The 19,992-nt window shown below is 42.1% G+C and overlaps 1 protein-coding gene across 2 annotated transcripts in view; it reads right to left on the reverse strand.

Moving 5' to 3' along the window:
• The window catches only part of macrod2 (mono-ADP ribosylhydrolase 2), a 439,675-nt gene extending 426,344 nt beyond the window's left edge, over positions 1-13,331 (reverse strand). For both annotated transcript variants that reach the window (XM_086180851.1, XM_086180850.1), the window contains exons 1-3: positions 13,119-13,331; positions 6,188-6,289; positions 4,229-4,342 (exon numbers count right to left, since the gene is read on the reverse strand). In XM_086180851.1, coding sequence (XP_086036977.1) covers positions 4,229-4,342; positions 6,188-6,289; positions 13,119-13,155 — 253 coding nt within the window. In that variant the 5' untranslated portion in view covers positions 13,156-13,331. The remainder of the gene's footprint in view (positions 1-4,228; positions 4,343-6,187; positions 6,290-13,118) is intronic.
• Positions 13,332-19,992: the final 6,661 nt, after the last annotated feature.

A 19,992-nucleotide genomic window follows, 5' to 3' on the forward strand; every position in this document is an offset into this window, starting at 1 on the left:
ACTGAGATCCACTGTTGGGAGGTAATCATAAAAGTCCATTCCGTCCATCAGAAACTACAAACTTGTGCTGAGCCAAACCCTGGACCAGACCTTTGCACCCATCGTGCATGTCGGCGCTTTAGACGAAGGGTGAAATGTAACTGATGGCCCCTGTTTCTTGCTGCCAATGTTGTTGATTGATTGTTGTCTTACACGTCTCCTCTCCTTTCAGAAATGATGGTCCAGTTCATCCTTTGTTCAAAGAACTCACCTCGGACGCACTTAAGCTCCTTTCCACAATGTTTTACGGAATTCAAACAGCTCTCATCATGGCAGCCGCAGAAACTCTTCCAGGTCACATCACTCAGTTTGGATCCCTCCGCAGAAAAACGGACAATTTGAATGCAACCCAAGCTCTTAAGGTGTGTCTGACCAAATTTGAGATGGACCTGATCGACCCACGGGAGCAGAACATCAAAGTGCAAATAAAAGAACCATGTCATTTCCTGTTCACACCAGGTGGCACTATGACTAATCTGCCCCAAAATTATACGGGTTCTTCTTTGGCCTTTTCAAAACCCCCTCATCAGTTTCCTGGGGAAATATCAGCCTCAGGAGTTTTTGCGTAAACCTGCTGAGAGACAAAGAAACTTTACAAAGCACGTGCTGCTTGGCGGAAGTCGCGAGAACAGGAGAAGTGCTGGAGAGTTGCAGACCCCTCCAGGTTCATTGCAAACTGCAGGCTAAGCTGGTCCATCTGTGGGGGCTGGATGCTGCAGCCTAGTCATGATATGCAGCACCCCTGCAGGTTAGCCATTGTCACAGCAAACCCACGTGCTCTCTCTCCAGGCTCTCACCCAGGTGACAGCTTAAGCATCTCCTGTCCAACCTCCAGCCAAACAGAATTAAGGAAGAATTAAAAACTCAATGAGCCTAATAATTAAACTTTAATAGAGCACATAAAGAAACCTGACACCATCTAAAAGCTATAGGCAGCCACTATAACAGAGGAGCCAAGTGGGCCCGTAAAAATCACAGCCATCGCTCCTTTGTAGCACACACATTGATGCTGTTACGACAAAACTTTTAACACCGTTTTCCTGTACACCACTGGCTCGTAAAATTTCCAACATGAAAAAAATGAAAACACAGCAAATTTCTTCGTTTCTGACGAGCTGACCATTTAGGGACCATGAGGCAACACTGTGAGTGCGGCAAGTACAGAAGACTATAAAGTGAAGCCTAATTAAAAGTTAATTAATTTGGAAAATCTTCTCATCTTTCAGCTTATAAAACAAGTTTAAGGTGAATATTCCATCTTCGAACTTTCAGTACTGGTACTGTGTCCAAGAGCAACCACGGAAGCAAAGAGAACACCAAACTCAGGTAGCAGGTGAGCGTTCTGGCAGAGATTCAATGTCTCTGGAACTCCGGTTTTTCAAGATATGGCCTATTTTAATGGCCGTGATTGGGTATTGTGGATGTTCTGCTCTTTTCCTGAAGCATCAGCATTCATCGTGTTTCTACGCTCGTTTAGCTGAACGTCTCAACCTTCTGCAGCTGACATTTGGGCGAGGCAGGGACACCGAGCAGGTCGCCAGTCACTCACAGGGTTGAGACACTCAGACTGTCACCTAGTCAAGCTGGGTGACACCTATTTAGTGTGGAACCACAGTGCTATCCACTTCTTCACACAGTTTTAAAAACCTCTACCGATGCAGTTTTACACAAGTGGTATCCCTGAACGTATTGTGTGACACAGGTGGGGGAAAGATAGCCTGGTAGTTTATTTAGATTTAGACTAATCCCTTCACACTGCTAAATAAAACAAGTCCCATGCTTCTTCCACAGCAGCCAACTGATGCCAGGCCTGAATGAAAAACAGCATGAGAAAATGGAAATACTGCAGGCTAGAGATTGGAAGCAGTTGAAAGGCGAGAAGTTTAATAAACTATCCAGGCAGAGATCTTATCTTTGCACCTTGTATAACATCCGCAGTTTGTTCACATGCAGCGCCGAACTGTGTCTCTCTCATAAATATGGGCATGAGCCCCTGCAGCAGGAGCATGCCCACTCTATTCAACAAATAACTAGTCTGGAAACACTATTTTGAAAATGCTGTGGATTATTGATAATCATCACCTACTGGATATGAGTAATACACTTTTAAGCTATTCTTGGCAGACATGGAAATAATGAGATGCAGGGCTGCAGCACAGCAGCGTCAGTGCCAGGGAAACAAAAAAACACAGCCTGGATAGTTCCATTCGTATTAAGATTCCCATTCACTACATATTACTGGTATTGAGCAGTGCTGTCACAGATGGTAACACAGAATTAGGCGGTAAAGTCCACCACTATATGTTCTTATCAATCCAACCACCTGTACAAAGACAGCTGGTCCTGCAGAATGAAAAGAGTGTGTGTGCCAACTGCTGAGGACTTATGAAAATTAGACAAGGCTTCAGCAATTCTTTCAACCTTCCAGACCCTCTGACAGCCTGCTAAACAGAATGAATTGCCTTCTAGCCAAATGTGGCTCAATCAGTGCCTGGACGTCTGGCAGCATTTTATTGTTGAAGTGAACCGCCGGTGTGCAACAATAGCATTCATCAGTCTACAACAGAAAGCAGTTCCTTCCTGAACCTCATTCTCATGAGCCCGGTTGTTTCTCTGGCCATTTTATAAAAACATTGCTCATCTACATCGACGGCCTTCCCCTTCCCTCCTACATACGTCTGTTCAGGGAAAACACTTGATTTGCTGTCACGACGAGAACGCTGCTGTGCACAGGAGGGTTTTATTGCTCCTCAGTCTAATTAATCGTTCCATTTCTTTTCGGGCAGCAAGTAACAGTTATTTTCATCTTCAATGAATCTGCTGATTATACTCAAACTTGATGAATTGTTTCCTCTATAAAATGTTAAAAACAAAAAAAGAGTACTTGAAAAATGCTCAACAGCCCAAAACCTGAAAACACAATAAAAAAAAAAAATTAAAAATCCAATTGCTATTAATTTTTTGACAGAAATTAGGATATGATTAATAATATTTGAGGGAAATAAACCTTTGCGTCATTATTTGACTGAATCAATTATCAAAAAAGAAAAATCATCAATTGTTGCTGCTCTAATCTCCATGTTTACAGAGCTTAAATATGTTTAAACTGGGGGGGAGGCATTCGGACTTGTTGTTATTATTACCAAACTGTACAGCAACTCAAACCAAGCTATAACACCAAGTCCAAATGTTACAGGAGCAAGATGACGCCATGACACTTGGGTTAAATGTCAGGTGTGTGTCCGTGCACCAACATCGGCATCTGTGTCTCACACAAGATGCCGATGTTGATTTAGAATGTCAACCCATCCCTCCTCAGGGTGGCTTATTTACATAGAAGATTAAATTCATTAGCCTTATCCAACAGAGCAGTCTGTTTTTCACATCAATTAATTTTGCATAAATTAGAGAGCATTCATTTCACACAACATGCTCACTACTTAGTCGACTGCAATGGGTGGAAGTTTGTTTTTGCAAAGGCTGAACAAGGAAAGAGAGGTTGTGAAATAAAACAGGAAAGAGCCAAATGAGACCTTCATGATATAACGCTGCTATATAGCTTAGGTTTAGGGCTATCAAGCTCTATAGCTACAAAATGTTCATAAGCACTGGCAGCAGAGGCAACAGGTGTAGGCACCTCTGACTTTGTGAGTAGGTTGTGAGCAGACTGCAGAAAATTACATAACATTAAGACAGATCTCTGAAAAAGGCATTTCTGCAAACCCACACTGATTCTACACGCTCCCTTTCACTCACTAATAGATCTTTACTGTGTTTTCTCTGCCAGCAGCCCAATAATCATCACCCCACACACACACACACACACACACACACACACACACCACATTAATGACAGATCGGATGAGAAGCGCTGTCAACAAAATCAAAATTCATTGAGTCATGAACTCCCAGTTTTACAGACACACAGCAGAAAAAAAGCGCTGGAATTGCAGACAACTTTTAAAGTAATGAAAGGTCACATGATAATCTAAACGTTTCTTCAATGAGAGGAGCGATCAACCACGTCAGATGCTCTCCTGTCTCACTCATCTTGTGTAACGCTGCAAGAACCAGTACTTCCAGACTCTCACCAGCAGAGGGCAGCAAAGGACAATTTAATAGCTGAGCTTTTTTTTTCGGGCATAAAAAGCAGCAACACCTCCAAAGGGTCAAAGGGCAGATTCCTTACCAGCATTGACAATGGCGTCCAACTCCAAGACGGTAATATCTCCTTTGTAGAGAGATACTTTATCACTCACGCCTCCTCTACCTGTCGACTCCTTCCCCTCCTCTTTGTCATCAGCTAAAACAGAAAAAGGTCACCAGGATCAATGAGCATGTGCATTAAGATGATCCATAAACACATTCATCTGTCGCACTGACAGCGACGAAACAGTGATTGAAGAGACAGATTTTAAGGAAAACATTCATCCACTACCATAAAATAGTACAGGGAATGTAAATTGTTTCAACTAAACTACGAACTAAACCACTTTTAACTAGAACGTCAAAAGTCTAATTTCTGAAATATTCATAATTATACTTGCTCTTTATTTACAGAGTGAAAAACTGAAATGTGTGATGGAGTGTTTGTCAAAAAAAAGATATTTTGAGATTGTAACAGTGGCTAGCAGGTCGTGCAAGTCGACCCCGAGCAGCTCTGACTATTCCCATCAGTATATTTACTCTATTAATTGAACTTTGGAGAAATATTTTAGGGAAAAAAAAAAAATTGCGACCCAGTGTTTCATTTTTCTGGTGCAAAAATAAAACAGCCAAGACCTCCACAAACTTCCCTGAAGTGTGGATCAGTCAAACAAGTTCTTACACCTCCCTCTACTTGATGCCCAAAGACAGATGTTCTCACAAAACCCATCACCAATTCCCAGTCTACCTCCCTCCACCCAACATCACTAGTTACTGGTTTGGATTTTTTATTTTTTTAATCTCTGCTGAGATTCTTAATTGGCTATACTTTTAATTCCTTCATCTCTTTAAATACATAAATACCTTAAGTTTACATTCATTTGGCATTAGCACTCGCATATGCAGTGACACGCTGCAATATGTCGGTGTTCATACTTTTCATGCTTCATGTTACAATTGAATCTTTACATTCAATTGCTTTATTTCTGCTAAAAAAAAAAAAAGGTTTCATTTATTCAAAATGAGGTCTGCTTGTTGTTTTCAAGGCCCCTACGAGCCTCAGAGCTAAAAGACCTTCTAGCAAATTTAGTTCCAGTAAACAGAAATCTTTCCCTCTAGTTGGGGAGCCTCCATTGCTTCAAGGCCGTTTCACAACTTTTTAATCTCTCTTCCTGTTTCCTAACAATTAGGCTCCTTGGGTTGTTTTGAATTTATTTTTGGAAAGACGCAGTTAAGCTCACGCGCTTCAATACCTTTTAACCGTATGAGAGACATCAAGAGTGGAGACTGATACATTTACAGTGACTGTGGTCTTTGGTGCCTTGAAATTGCCTGAAATGTGCTTTCCTCTAAAGAGTAAAATAGAAACAATACAATTTCAGATTACTTCATGGCAAAAGGAAGGGGAAAAAGAAATTTGCCAATTTCTCTGAATGACGAATTGCAATGTAATGCACTGTTTTATTGTGCTCTCAGTATATTCAACTTAAATCCATTTAGTGAGACGTGTGGATTTCGCTGAACACAGTGACGCACAGATGCGTTGTCCTATAACTGCAGCCAATCAACATTTTGACGCGATTCCCTTGATATTCGTTGTTTCCAAACTATGGCGTCACTCATTTTTGGAGTTTTGTTTCGTCTCCGTCTGACATGTTTTGAAAGCGTCCTCGTGGTTGCCCACCGACTGAGTTATTGTCATCTTAAATGTCTTGTATGTTGTGTTGCTATAATAAGAAGCTACTTTTTCATGTGTGAATGATGCAACTTTAATTAAAACAGCCATGAAATCAGGACTCAAAGCGTTCTCTCCCACTGAGGGTGCTCCAGGGCTCGATAGAACCGTTCATACTTTCACATCATAGCAGAGTGTGACTAAATGCACATGAATGGGCTACATCGCAGTATAAATACCTCAAGATAATACACACTAACTGCATCTCAGCTTTGCGTTTGTCCATTTATCACCCACACTCAGGAGACAACTATTTAGCGCTCTTACAGCTGTTTTCCTCTCTCCATGTTGGAATCTTGTCCAGAGATATATAATCTTGACGACGATACTCCTTCCGTCTCTCCTCCCGTTCCAGACGGAGCAATCTGTCTGTGGAAGAAATTGCAGAAATGTTAAGAGATTAAAGCTGGCCCCATTAAAGCAGAGGAGGAGGAGGATAATAAAAGCGATGAGACAGGAGGAAAGAATTCTAAAGGAGAACAAATGAAAATACCCGTTCACAGTCAGTCAGAGGCGCTTCCAAAAATGTTTATAGCACAAAGTTTCGACCACAACAGGGTCTTTATCAGGTACCTTATTAATCAACGCGTGTGATGAGAGTCGGGGTGGAAATAAACAAGGAAATGGGCAGGTAGAGATCAACATACAGTAAAGCTAACAATTTTTAGTCTTTAAATATAATAATTTATATCATATGAGATGAAAAATCAGTCAGAAAACTGAATATCAATCATAAACACCCGAAACCATTTAAAAAAAACATTTAGACATACAGAAAATCCTAGGACAATAAGGCGGATCAGCCTCCGATGAGAACATGTACCAGAATGAATGGTACGTCAATCATCACCTTAAACATCTTAAAGAAGTTAGGAGGATAAACGTGGCCATGAACTCTTCATTTATATCCCCCTAAATAATCCCATTCAGAGGAGTGCTGGCAAGTATTACCTCCTGAGACACAGAGAAAGGAAACCGCAGGTACGAATCAAGATACAGATAGATGAGTAGCACCAGCACGTCACGATCAGCGTCACGTATTAACATGAAGGGCTCGGGCTTTAGGTAGCACGCTATCAAACTTCTGTTTACAAAAAGAGCCTTGGTGTGGAACTCTTCATGAAGACAACTGTTATACCAAAAACAGAACAAAACAACAACAACAACATTTCTAACGTATTTTAATCTGTTCTCATTTTTTTGCTCCCATGTATCCTCGTTAAAAGGAAAAAAAATACCTTTTTTCTAAAAGAAAAAAAAAAATTACCCGTAAAAGACCAACTATTTCGCACATAATCTGAAGTGAGAGTGCAGAGCTGATTTAAAAAGTAGTGACAGACCTTTTGGCTTAATTTTACATGAATATAACAGCGGCAACTATAAAGTCTCTGCACGATTTTGCTCTGACTACGGAAACAGCTGGAGGAGAAACTGAGCGAGGGTAAAAGGGGATGGGAATTGCCTTCGTACCGTTACTGCGTGACTGTTAAGGTCTGGGTCATGGGTTTGAGTGGCGCTGATGTTTTTGTGGTCATGGCCCAAACCATCACACTTAACTTTCTAGATGTACTTTCTGAAACATGCCACCTGCAGTAAAATCCTCTATTGGTTTGTAGTGTCAAATGGTGGGAATAGCAATAAAAGAACACGCTGTGACTCTCGAGTCTTGCTCAAACACACTTCACCAGAGCACAAGTGCTCCATGTGAACAGCAGGCCTGAGCACTCGGCGGCTTCTCAGCCGAGTGCCACGGGGACCCAAACAACTCCATGCAGTTGTACAATCGCCAGCAGCTTATGTCACTCATTAGTCCCTGGTCTCTGCACGTGTTCGAGGTCATTAGTGATGACTACATAGAATGTTGGTGCTCTTGTGTCTCCATGGCTCTCAGCTGAGAAACCCCTGAAGCCCCTCCCACATCGGATCGGTGCGGGGCCTTGAACCGGTGCGGTTCACCGACAGAGGGCGACGGAGAGCCGTCTCTGCTGTAGAGGTAATAGAACAAGTGGTTAATGATCGCGTTCAGGCACTCACAAAGATGAGCCACGTAAAACAGGAAGAGATTCATTCATTTCATTGGCTCACACACACGGGACGAGACAAAACAAGCTGGGTCACCGGACGGCACATCGCCTGTGTCACATGTGGATCGTCACGCTCTGAGACGGCGAGCAGCAGCGGGTGACACAATCACGATTGGCAAGGAAAAAACAAGTATTTCTTGGTTCAGGCAGTGAAATTTATTTCAAGGGTTTTGAAGGATTAAACTGTGGGTGCGAACGTGCAGAACGGTTCAAAATGAGGTGCACTGGGGCACGGGACCGGTTCCTGGGAGCAGGAAAGGCTTTTACACTGTCATTGTTCAGTTCCAGTTCTGGTGTGCGCCTCAAGCCCTACATGACAATATTGTGAATGTTTTCTTTGAAAAACAGCTATTGGTTTTCTTGGAATCACATCAGATGAAACCTTTACATACTCACCTACTGTTTACATGCTGTTTGGGATGAACAACATTGAAAGGTTTTTATGACATCATGGTCGCCATTTTAAATGCAGCAGGAGAGACTCGAGTGGCCACAGCAGAGGGGTCCAGGTTGGTGGCAAACCTTGATTTGGAGGCAGTTACTCTCCTAAAAAGCACTCCTAACTTTTTGCCAAAGTAGTGCGATTTTTAACAAACTGGCTGAAACCTTGAGCAACTCAAGTAACTTGATTATTATTTAAAATCAGACAGATGAGCTCCATTTACATGCAACTCCGTATTCAAAAATGATTCCGGTTTCTGCCTTTATTCTGAAAAATGACAATATTCTCACAATGCTGTTCTCAAGGGACATGAACATTCCACTAGTCATCCTGCTAACAAGCAGCCGTACTAATTGTGACCCACTAGGATTGACAGCAAGACGCAAGTTCACCATCGCCATTTCCCTCCTGCCTGGTTAAAGTTTAAAACGCTAGTTGTAATTTCTCCTGAGGTGCCGCTGAAAGAAAAGTAATTAATGTCTTTTTTTTCTGTTGAGTTAAATAGCATGTTAGCGCTCCACATGGCAGCATGATGCTGTCGCATTTATGCTCTCAGCTATAAACAGGTGTAAAAGATCGCTAACTGATGTAGAACCCTGAGTCCATCACACTCTGTAATAATGTAATGCCAATGAGCGGCGTGGCTCAGGGGTAGAGCGTCCGTTCGGCAACCGAAGGGTCGCTGGTTCGATTCTTGACCCCCAGCGACCATGTTGAAGTGTCCTTGAGCAAGATACTGGAAGCATAATTGCTCCTGGTGAGTAGGTTGGTGCCTTGGATGGCAGCCTCCACCATCAGTGCGTGTGAACGGGTGAATGAGACGACACCGTAAAGCGCTTTGAGTGCCACTCACGTAGAAAAGCACTGTATAAAACTGAGTCCATTTACCATTTGTATGGTTCCAAATTATGCAGTTGAGCCAATTAATATCAGCATACGCTACGTTCTCTAGTTGGAAAAATACTAAATTGAGAAAAACGCCAAATTTTGAATGTGATATTTACAAAACCTTTATCAAATTCAGAAAACTGTAATTTTCAGAATAAAATTTGTATATCAGAGTGCATGTAGACGGTTGTTTACATACAAATGGGATTTTTTTTTTATTTTATATCATTGTAAGCAATTTGAAAATATTGAGTTTTCAAAAGGAGGTGGCACAGTGGAGAAATGGTCAGCACTGTGGCCCCGCAGCAAGAAGGTTGTGGGTGGAGCCCCGGCTGCAGCACGGGGTCTTTCTGGGTGAGTCTCCATGTTCTCCCTGTTCCTGCTGGGTTCTCTCTGGTACTCCAGCTTCCTCCACAGTCCAAAGACATCAAGAGGGACCAGGTTAATCCAGACTCTAAATTGACCGTAGGCGTGGCTGGGAGAGCCAATGGTTGTCTGTCTCTATGTGTTGGCCCTGCCATGGACTGGTGACCTGTCCAGGGGGAAGGCTGCTGGGATAGGCTCCACCCCCACCACCCTCAACAGGAGAAGAGGGAGAAAATGGATGGATGAGAGGATCCCAATTTATGTTCAATTTGAGATACCTGGTTATTTTTTTCTTATATTTTTAGACCACTGCACTTTAACGAGACAAAAGTATTTGTTATTCCTCCAACAACCCCTGGGGGAATTGGTAGAATACTTGGTTACTAAAGAAATGTCCTGCTCTTCTCCACTGCCTGAACACAGCACATGTTTTCCTGCCGTTCCAGCAGACAGCATAAAACCGCTCTGGTCCGCTCAGCGTGGTCTTTGGTCAATCAGAAATGTCCGCTCAGTAAAAACAACTTTAATACAGTGAAGGTGATACGACCCTCCAGGAAAGCAGTGTAAGATATTACAGTGAGCCTGCGACTGAATGTTGAGCTCTGGTCTTTTAAGCTCAGAATTTACCAACACGCTGCATGATAAGAGGAAGTAAGATGCTGTGAGTTATCAGACTTGTCTCTTGCACAAAAGGAAGCCTAAAATATTGATGCAGTAGAGGCTTACTATATTTTAGTGAGAAATACAAGCTTCCCCAGGTCATCCTCTCGCAGCATCCCACAGCAGCGTCAGACTTACATTAAAAGGCATTTCTGCTGTGGAGAATATTCTTCCTAGGCCGCATGTATCGTCTCTCCCAAGGGTGCTTTTATTCTACATGGATGAATACAAAGGCAGTTTTGAGGTTGAATAGCAAAGTTCTCCCGACTACACTGGCGGGGTTCATTACTCGGAAGGAGTTTAAGTTATTAAAGAACCCCAAAGCTTCCCGTCAGGACACGAAGGCTTGAAAGTGTGTTTTATCAGATACGGAGGGTCGACGGTACACAAACTGGAGCCAGGAGGAGATACAGCTGCCTGTCACGTAACGTCTCATTTGAGTCTTTTTAGAGGTATTTTCTGTGCGTGGAGCTGTTAAACTTCAGTCTGTGTTCCTCAAGTCTGTGTTCAGTTTAAAATACTGCATTTGGTGGTATTACATGTGTTACATATTACAGTTCCACCAAGCCACGGACCAAACCACAAAACAATGCCATCGAGTTGAAATTCAGCAAAAAAAAAAACAACAATATAAAACCCAGGGTTCAATTTGTACATGTCAACCACAATTTTTGGGCATTTATAATTTTTGGTATTTATAATTAATTTTTTTTTTCCTATGAGGTAACGCATGTGTACCAGATTGTGCATCTGGTTGATCAGCTCCATCCGAACTTGGAACTGGGCCGTTGCCCATTGGCAAACTTCTGCAGACTTTTAACAGCTCTCCATGTTCCCACCCACAATCCTTTCCACCTTCTCACCCACCGCCCCTCGCCGTCTGAGGACGTGATGATTCACACGACACAGGTGACGTGCGAACCAACGGCCACCTGCTGGTGTTGCCTCACCTGTGTGTGAGCCAGTGACTCTTCCTATTTCATGTATCTCAGCTTTATATAAGCAACTGGATTCTATAGTTTACCACCTGATTTATTACAGACCCAGCAGAGTCGTCCACGCAGGTGAGCAACGCCCTCCATCGATGACACAATGGTTCAGAGAAACGGTTCGGCAGACGGAAACAAGGTCCAGGAAATGTTGAGTGGCACCAGTTCAAGAACCCACAGCAATTTGGAAGGAGAGGGGCTCGCAAAACAGAAAGTTATTTCCTCCTTTAGCCCAGTAGGAGTGTTTCTGGGTTTCATTTTCATTTACTGATTCTATTTCTCTGCTTCGCCAAAACTGAAACTGCAACCCAGACACAATGTTCAACACTGCACTGGCTGACCTGCTGAGCCTGAACAGAAATGGTGGCCTCTTACATTCAAGCCCTTAGCAAATGAGCTCACACAATGCTCATCGCTGCAGTTTGCACCACACAGAGTGTGGCCACATTCCTCCTGTGCTTCACGTGCGACGGTGGCTACTTCTGATTAGCCCTCTGCTAACCTGAATGTGGGTAAATAATAATTTAACTAAGCGACTGTTCTGGACTCTCCAGTCCTATCAGACCTAATAGATCCGAGTCTGAATGTTTTGTGGGGGGTTAATAGATGTTAAGAACTACTTATTCTCCATTGTGAAGCCGTAACAGTAACAGTTACTGCCCTGCCGACGACGTAACCGCCTGTCAACGGTTGAGTCTAATCACCTGGAAAAAAGTGACACACTATAGCTTTAAAGTGTACTGCATTCTAAAGTTTTATGAATCTATTTCACATTTTGTGAAATATGGAGGCAATATGAATTTAAATCTGTTCTACATTAAAGCTGCTGTGAATGCACATGCATTTACCCAGCAAGTGCAAAATCTAAATGTCATATAAACTCGGGTTTTATCCAGACAATACTGACGTCTGAACAGATCAGCTAAATCAGCTGTTAAATATTCAAATCCCACGTTATCAAAAAATAAACATCAGTCATTCCTGCCTGTCATAGCACTGGCAGCACAGTTTGAGAGGCAGAATCACAGCATTGCACTTCATTTGACTGCTTTTAGGCTTTTTCTACAGTATAGATGTAAAACCAGTCACCACTAATTAACTGAATCCATTCCACCTGTGCTGCTCTGCACCTGCTCCTGTCTGACAGCTTCCAATGGAAAAAACTGTTGTTTGGAGAAAAATACCCCCCCCCCCCTTAAATACACGAAGAATATACTAAGTACTTGTATGCACAACAGGTTTTAATTGTTCCAACAGCTAAGTTTGTTAGCTGGCACACTAGCAGTTGTCCCAGTGTTTATAAACCGACACGCAGCTCCTTCTAACATGGAGTTAATAATAAAACACCGTGGCAGTCAGAAGCTGGGCTGCTTTATCTGACGGCTACGGTGATATTCAGTTACTTAATGCGTCTGCAAGTCGGTCAGCACACAGGTGGAAGGCAGGAGGGGTTAGTTGGAGCTAACTCCTCCGGTAGATGCACGGAGATAAAGCGGAGTGCAGCGCAAGCTAACGAGCATTCAAGAGCGGGGATCTCAACAGTGTTGATGCGACTGTCAAACAAGCCCTGACGACAGCTCCACATCCCCACCACCACCGCCACATGTGTACGGGCAGCGTTTCCTCATAGCCCGGCTAATACCTAACTTAGTTTCCCAGCTATTAAAGAGGCACGGAGGGAGTGACTGTCAGCGTTGTGTCATGGTTAGAATCCATGCTGTCTGCCTTGGAGACGGTGATAGCCAAATTCACCACAAAACAAGCCTTACCTTTTTCAGTCTTCCAGTCCTTTTTCTTTTTGCTCATGCTGCCGGGGTGATTAGACTTCGAATGGTTGTTTTTTGACTGTGGCAACCCCAGAGCTCACAGTGAGTTGTGCTCCGGAAAAAATAAAATTGGAAAAATGTAAAGTGAAACAGCCCCTGGACGGTTGTCTCACCTGTGAAGCTGTCAAATTTCTATAGAACCTCAACCGGCTCAACCTACCGTGATTGCGCCGTAAATTATGTGTACGAATTCTCGTAACGTGATTGGCTAGAAGTAACAAGGAAGTGGGTTTGTGATTGGTCGAGCAGGGGTGTCAATCACAGTGGGTCCACACGCCAGGGAGGCAGGATAGGTTGCTTCTGGTGGCTCGTCCTCCTCGATTGAGGTTGGAGGCAAGTAAATAATCCAATAATAATTTACAGCTTCTCTGAAAACAGGAAAATATCTGCCAGGAAAAAAAAACAAACACTTTTGTTGTTGTATTTAGATTCAATTAAATCCCTAAAGCTACTTTAGACATAAATAAAGTTGTATATATATATTTTTAAAATCTCAATAATTCAGATAACAACAGATAGAATTCAATTTTCCAACATTAATTTCTTTATTTCATCTTTTTTTTATTTTTTGCAATAGTGCGCAATTATTTTCACTTTTTATTTTCTTTCTTCCTCTCACTACTTACCCTTTTAAGGACTTCATGTTATATTGTCAGACGCTGTGTAACTGAAGTACCAGGTGCTGTTCCATTGGCAATCTGTTAATTGAAACATGTAGAAGAACTGTTTAAAACTTTTTTTTTTGTTTTAAATAGTTACAGTCAAGTAACACAAGGTAGAGTCTATTTTAACTTACACTTTGAATGAATAATAATTTTAGGTAATTTCAGAGTGAACTAACTTTTTTTTTTTTTTTTTTTAAGATACAATTTAGGCAGTATTTTAGGTGCAGGAGCTGCAGGCTTTCATTAGCACATCGCAGAGGGAAACGGATGATGTTTGCTCACACAGAACAACACTTGCACTCACCTGATGTTGATGATGATGACGATGCATGCCTGGATACAACTGATGCGATACGCAACAGCCCTGTAACAGATAGTTTCTTCAGTGGGATTATAATTCACAGTTTATGCAATCCAGAGAGGTGTTGATGTGTTCTTTTCGTCATGTGAACATGATCTGGGATTTTGACAGCAGCGTTTGCCAGCTAACAGCAGCTTGGCAGGGTTCTTGAAAAATACGTTGTCATTCTGCATCGACCTGAGAGCCCCACTGGTCTCTCTAACTAATGATAGAACCTTTCTTTTGAACTTTCCATTCCTTAATCTTTCAACTGTTTATTGAAATTCTGTTGGTGGGTTTCAAGAGCACAAGCTCAGAATTGTAATTGGCAGATAAAGTAGGTCTAACAGCTACCAGGGGAAAGAAGTAAACACTGTTCTTTTATTTCAGTTGCTCTCTGGCTGAAAGGATATTATACTGTAAACGGACAGAAAAAGAGTTGGAAACACTCTGTATAACTGCACTTCATCCGCTACGATCAAATATTGATACCACAACATATCACATCGCTTCCCCTTGCGGTGCAACAACGCATTAATGCCAAATAATGATAATTTCATAGGTGTTGTAAATGTCATCGCTTGTTTCACAAGCTCTTTATTGACGGTGGTTATTTGTTAAAGAGGCATTAAAACTGTGTGCTCTGCTGTTTCAGCTCAGAATCTGTGTAACTGACACCGCAATGTACTGCATAAGTACTGCTTTTTGGCTTTTTTTATCGGTATATTTGATGATTTTTCGAATCATGTGAATCCTCCTGCGTCATATTGATTTGATAACAGAGCTGCACTATCATGGTGCAGCAACATTGTGATAATCATCATATCACCACACCTGCTACACTCCAAAGGAGAAAAAAAAAAGTTTTTGTGCAGTTAATAACTGAACCCTACAAATGTGATTTTGTGTATGATTCTAGATTTAAAAGTTGGGGTTTTAATTGTGCCACCAGTGTCTAAGATGATGATAATTACAAAGTTCACAAATGGAGACAGATGCATCTCCCTTGTTCATGGCAGAATATAAAATCTCACAGGATGAAGCGGCTCAGACCAGTAATTCAGGCTGTCGTATGTGAGGGCCGGTTCCAGAGACCACCGTCTGTCATCTGTTGTGTCCCGTCCAGACCCATCTGCTCCTCAATCCACTGATCCACTCATCTCACTGAGGGAAATATCTCTCATTCTGATCCATATCAATTTTTGTTTCATTTATTTTTTCTTGTCGTGAAATACATTCAGCTTTACACTTCACATTAGACGACAAGATGGCAGCGTGAATTAATCACAGCAGAAATACAAGGGCTCCTGCTCCAGTCTGGGCCTGTTATATGACTTAATTACAAATAAATAAATAAATAAAAATACACACTAAAATTAAAGGTTGTGTCCACCTGCACCCTACTGCCCTTTTGAAGACAAAGCAATTAGCTAATTGAAATTAATTATGATGCGGGAGCTAATTGCTTTGTCTTCAAAAGGGCAGTAGGGTGCAGGTGGACACAACCTTTAATAAAAACTTTTTATTTATTTATTTTTTTCATTTAACCTTTCCCTAGCCAGGAAAAGGTCCCACTGAGTTACAATAATTCTTCTCCCAGGGAGGCCCGGCCAAGCCAGCCGGCAAAAGAAAATTTCAGAATACACAAAACGACAAGACAAGGCCGCACACTACACACGCTAGAATGCTAGACATTACACTTAATATCAAGCTAACAGCTTTCATATGTATATATATATATATATGTATATATATATATATATATATACACATATATGTGTGTGTGTGTGTGTGTGTGTGTGTGTGTGTGTGTGTGTGTGTGTGTGTGTATGTTTTACAGACAATCTCTCTAGCCTGTATGGTAATTGTCCCTCCAGCGTTCCAGCATATTCCTTTCATTGTATAAACATCAGGTATATGATTAGACGCCTCCAGTAGTATTGCATTCTCCCAGCTGCCAGACTTCTGTGCTTGCTAACAAACCCTGAAGTATTTTCTCCTGACCTGAAGTGTTCCTGAGTTAAATAGCAAGTGCAGTTTTCCCATCTGTAATATTAAAATAATACCACTAGATGTCACTGTTGCAAAGCACATCGAGGGACTGTGACGAACGGCTGAGCGAGGTCTCGCCATCATGAAGTACCTCTGAAGTGGCATGAGGCTCTTACTTATTGTGAAAGAAATCTTTTATTGAGGCTGGCAGAGAGAAGCAAAGACTTCGTAGAAAGCAACACATTGATGAGAAGAATCAGTTTAAAAGGGTTTGTTTTGAATTGTGCTGATAGAAAAAGCTTTTTTTTTTTTTAGTTTTTCAGGACAAATTTTAAACTGCAAAGGGGAGTTTGAGTCCATCATACTCCCCTCAGATTCTGTATCGTGGATTGGGAGGTGCACTCCCTGTCCTCATGAATGGCCTTTAGTGTTCTTTGTAATCTGCTGGTATCATAACAGGCAAATGTCACAACTGTCCTGTCCTAAAGAGTTAAAAACAGCTGTTTCATAGTGATTTCATGTTTTTTAGACATCTGCCACAGTTACCTGATGGGTCTTGTGCATATTGACCAGTTCGAATGCACGTTGTCTGATGCAGCAGCAGAAAGACACAACTTGGCTGTCTGTTCCCGGTGAAAAGCTTTGAGCTCTGCAGGGCAGATTTTACACCCTAAACAGAGGCGGATCTATTTGTGTAATACTGCGTAGGCAATTGTTATTGTCATGGTTACGGCACAAGCAGATTAAGCCAGTGGCTGTACCTGCAAGTTACTTCCAAGAACATTGCGTCTTTTTGTTGGCTCAACACTTTTGTTTCTCTTATCCTACTGGATGATCACAGGAACAGCGAGCAACACAAATATCAGCAGAAACGTGCATGAAATTATCCCTCAATTAAAGTGAACCCGGAATGTTTTACAGACAATCTCTCTAGCCTGTGTGGTAATTGTCCCTCCAGGGTTCCAGCACATTCTTTTAATTATCTACAGAATTTTCCATATCTTATCGGTGACAATGAAAATTTCAGGCGACCCAATGCAGAAAGCATGGTAAAGCTCCTAGATGGTTTCGAAAAGTTGAAACATGGTTTGTTTTTGTTTTCTTACTGAACCATGTAAAGATATTTATCAGCTAGGCGTGGAAATAGTTTGCTTCCCACCGCCAGAGACTGCTATGATCTCTGATAACTGTTTCTGACACAGTACCTATCCTGAACATGAGAACGCCATCCAGTCCAGTGGTTTGTGTGGGTTCTTTTTAACCTCCTCAGTCAAACATTTGCTTGCCTTTATCATCCTTTGTATTCTGGTTACAGCTCATCTGCTCCACAGATGTGAGAAGCGGCTTACGCCTCGCTAATTGAAAAGAGCCAAAAACCTCTATTCATTTAAAACTATTTGTGTACCGGCTCCGTCTGATACACACCTCTCCACAGCCACGTGTTTTCTCTTTGAAAATGACTGATTATGCCTTCTGTTAAGAACACACTTAAATTAAATTTTATTGATGGCTTAAAAGGGGTTTTCATTGTTTTCCGTGACTCAGAAATTGGAGTCATTCATTTCGAGTGTCTATTTGGCAAATGTGGGGACGATGTTCTACGGCGTGCAAGCGCGTGTGAGCTTGAAAGGCCGTTCAAATACACCAACACATCATTAACATTTGTTTTATTTGACCCTCCTGCTCACCAAAAACATGTAAGTAGAGTAAGATGGAGGCTCGTAATTGCCTGAAGGTGTGAGTGAACGACTTGTCTGTCTCCACATGTCTGCCCTGTGACTGGCGACCTGTCCAGGTGTGCCTGCCTCTCGCCCAATGGATGGATGAAGCTCATTGGAGGTAGAAACTACAACGCACTCACGTAACTCTGCTGGCACCACAATGGCAAACTCACCATGGCACTTGGGTGCTGCAAGCAATGATGAGCGAGGCCTCACACTCCCGTGCGTGTCTCTGGGTGTGTCTGTTCTGTGTAGAGCGACAGTCTGAAACCTGGAAGTGTTCGAATTTTGTGTGAGGGAGCGGACGAAAGTGTGCGCTGTGGTGCAAACTTCACCTCATTTGTCCACTAGACGGCGCAAGAGAACACATACATACTGGACATCACAGTGTAATTTTGATTTAAATCACTTGTATTCCATCTGGCTTATTTCTTGGTGACAACAGAGGGCACTACGACTGATCTGGCCCCTGAATCTAATGGTTCTTCCTTGGCCCAGGCTGCCCCTCTGCAGCAAGTGTGATTAAAATGGCCCTCATAGCTTTTGGATACTCCTGCAGGCAGACAGACAGATGGACAGCCAGACAAGCAGACAGACAGACAGACAGACAGATGTCACCAAAGATGACCTGCAAGATGCATCAGCATCAAGGCAATACAACACACACACGTGACCAATAAAAGCTTCAGTCAGATCCGGGACATTATATTCTCAAATTGTCCCTCCAATCTGATGTGAAGACAACAACATGGCGTTAAGTTGACAACATTGTGGTCACTGTTTTATAGCGTGAACACCTCCCAGAACAGGCAAGAATATTCATCACGCGAATTTAATTTCCTGTTGCTTTACAACTTTTTTATTCACGATTTTAAGCCTGTTGCTTTGTAAATCACAGACGCCTCGTGCAGAATTGACTGCTTTTATTGCCTTCCAGTTTTTGCAAATTGACTGCAAGCGCAGTGTGTCATGAGATGCATCAGTTTTTGTGGTGCGCAGGCAAAACTGTGTTTAGTCTGCATGCTAAAAAATTGGTTTGGAGTTGGATTTAAGAAGCACCACGCTGTGAGTGTTCTTTTCCGTCAGGATTCCTGTGGGTTGTAGCTTTGGCAAAATGTGTTGCAACGGCTCCCTCTGTTTATTTTACTGTATTTTATAAAGCCCCCATCCAGCATGTCTTTTCACACCAGAGCGTGCCTGCTCTCGGCCTGCTCAGCTCTGAAGGAATTCCTTCCTGATCGCTGGCTGAACTCAAGTTGAATAGATTCTCTATGGATGGGTATTCAGCATGTTCAAAGCACATGTCATCCTCCATGTTTCAGCTATTTTCTTGGCAGGGTTATTCTGCTCATACATTATATATTAGACTTTTGTTTTACATTTGCTTTTTTTTTAATCATGACACAATTGTCTCTTTTAAGAAAATGATTTTTTATTTTTTTTTACTGAAACATAGAACATAATGTATTCCAACCAAATGAAAATACCCCATTTGTTGATACAGCATTATCCAAATGAGCATCTACAATACGGTGTCTGCCAGAACATAATATCTCAGGAGAGATGAAAATTCCTCAAGAAGAAGAAAAAAGAAACACATCAGAGAGACTATATTTATCTAATCAAGGCACCAGACATTTTTCTAACCATACCACAACCCTTATTTCTCAAGGAATACATTCCTGCTCTAACTTTTCAGAATAATAGCTGGGGGATTTTCTCATGATATCACAACATATCACGCTGAGCGGCACTCAGGTTGTGGGGCATTTTTACAGCCACAGTGCAGCTCATTTAGTTTTAGTACAAGTGTGAAATTAGTCTCATGGTGAATTATGTCTGCAGCTCAAAGCGTTGTCGAAACAGATAACGTTAAACTGGGCTTCCTTTGCACATCATGAAACAACAGCAAGTTTCCACAGAGATTTGATGGCATGCGATACTAAAGCCACCCCCTTAACTCTAGCTGGCCCCTTCTTGTGCACCCTGGCCCCAACTCTCTCTCTCTCTCCTCTCTCTCTCTCTCTCTCTCTCTCTCTCTCTCTCCATATTAAATACTAATTACTCAACAACATTCTTTCTGTTGACATGATTTCAAG

The sequence above is a fragment of the Aulostomus chinensis genome, chromosome 16 (genome assembly GCF_037954235.1).
Source record: "Aulostomus chinensis isolate RoL2024-O1b breed Wild chromosome 16, RoL_Achi_v1.0, whole genome shotgun sequence".
NCBI classification, from domain to species: Eukaryota; Metazoa; Chordata; class Actinopteri; order Syngnathiformes; family Aulostomidae; genus Aulostomus; species Aulostomus chinensis.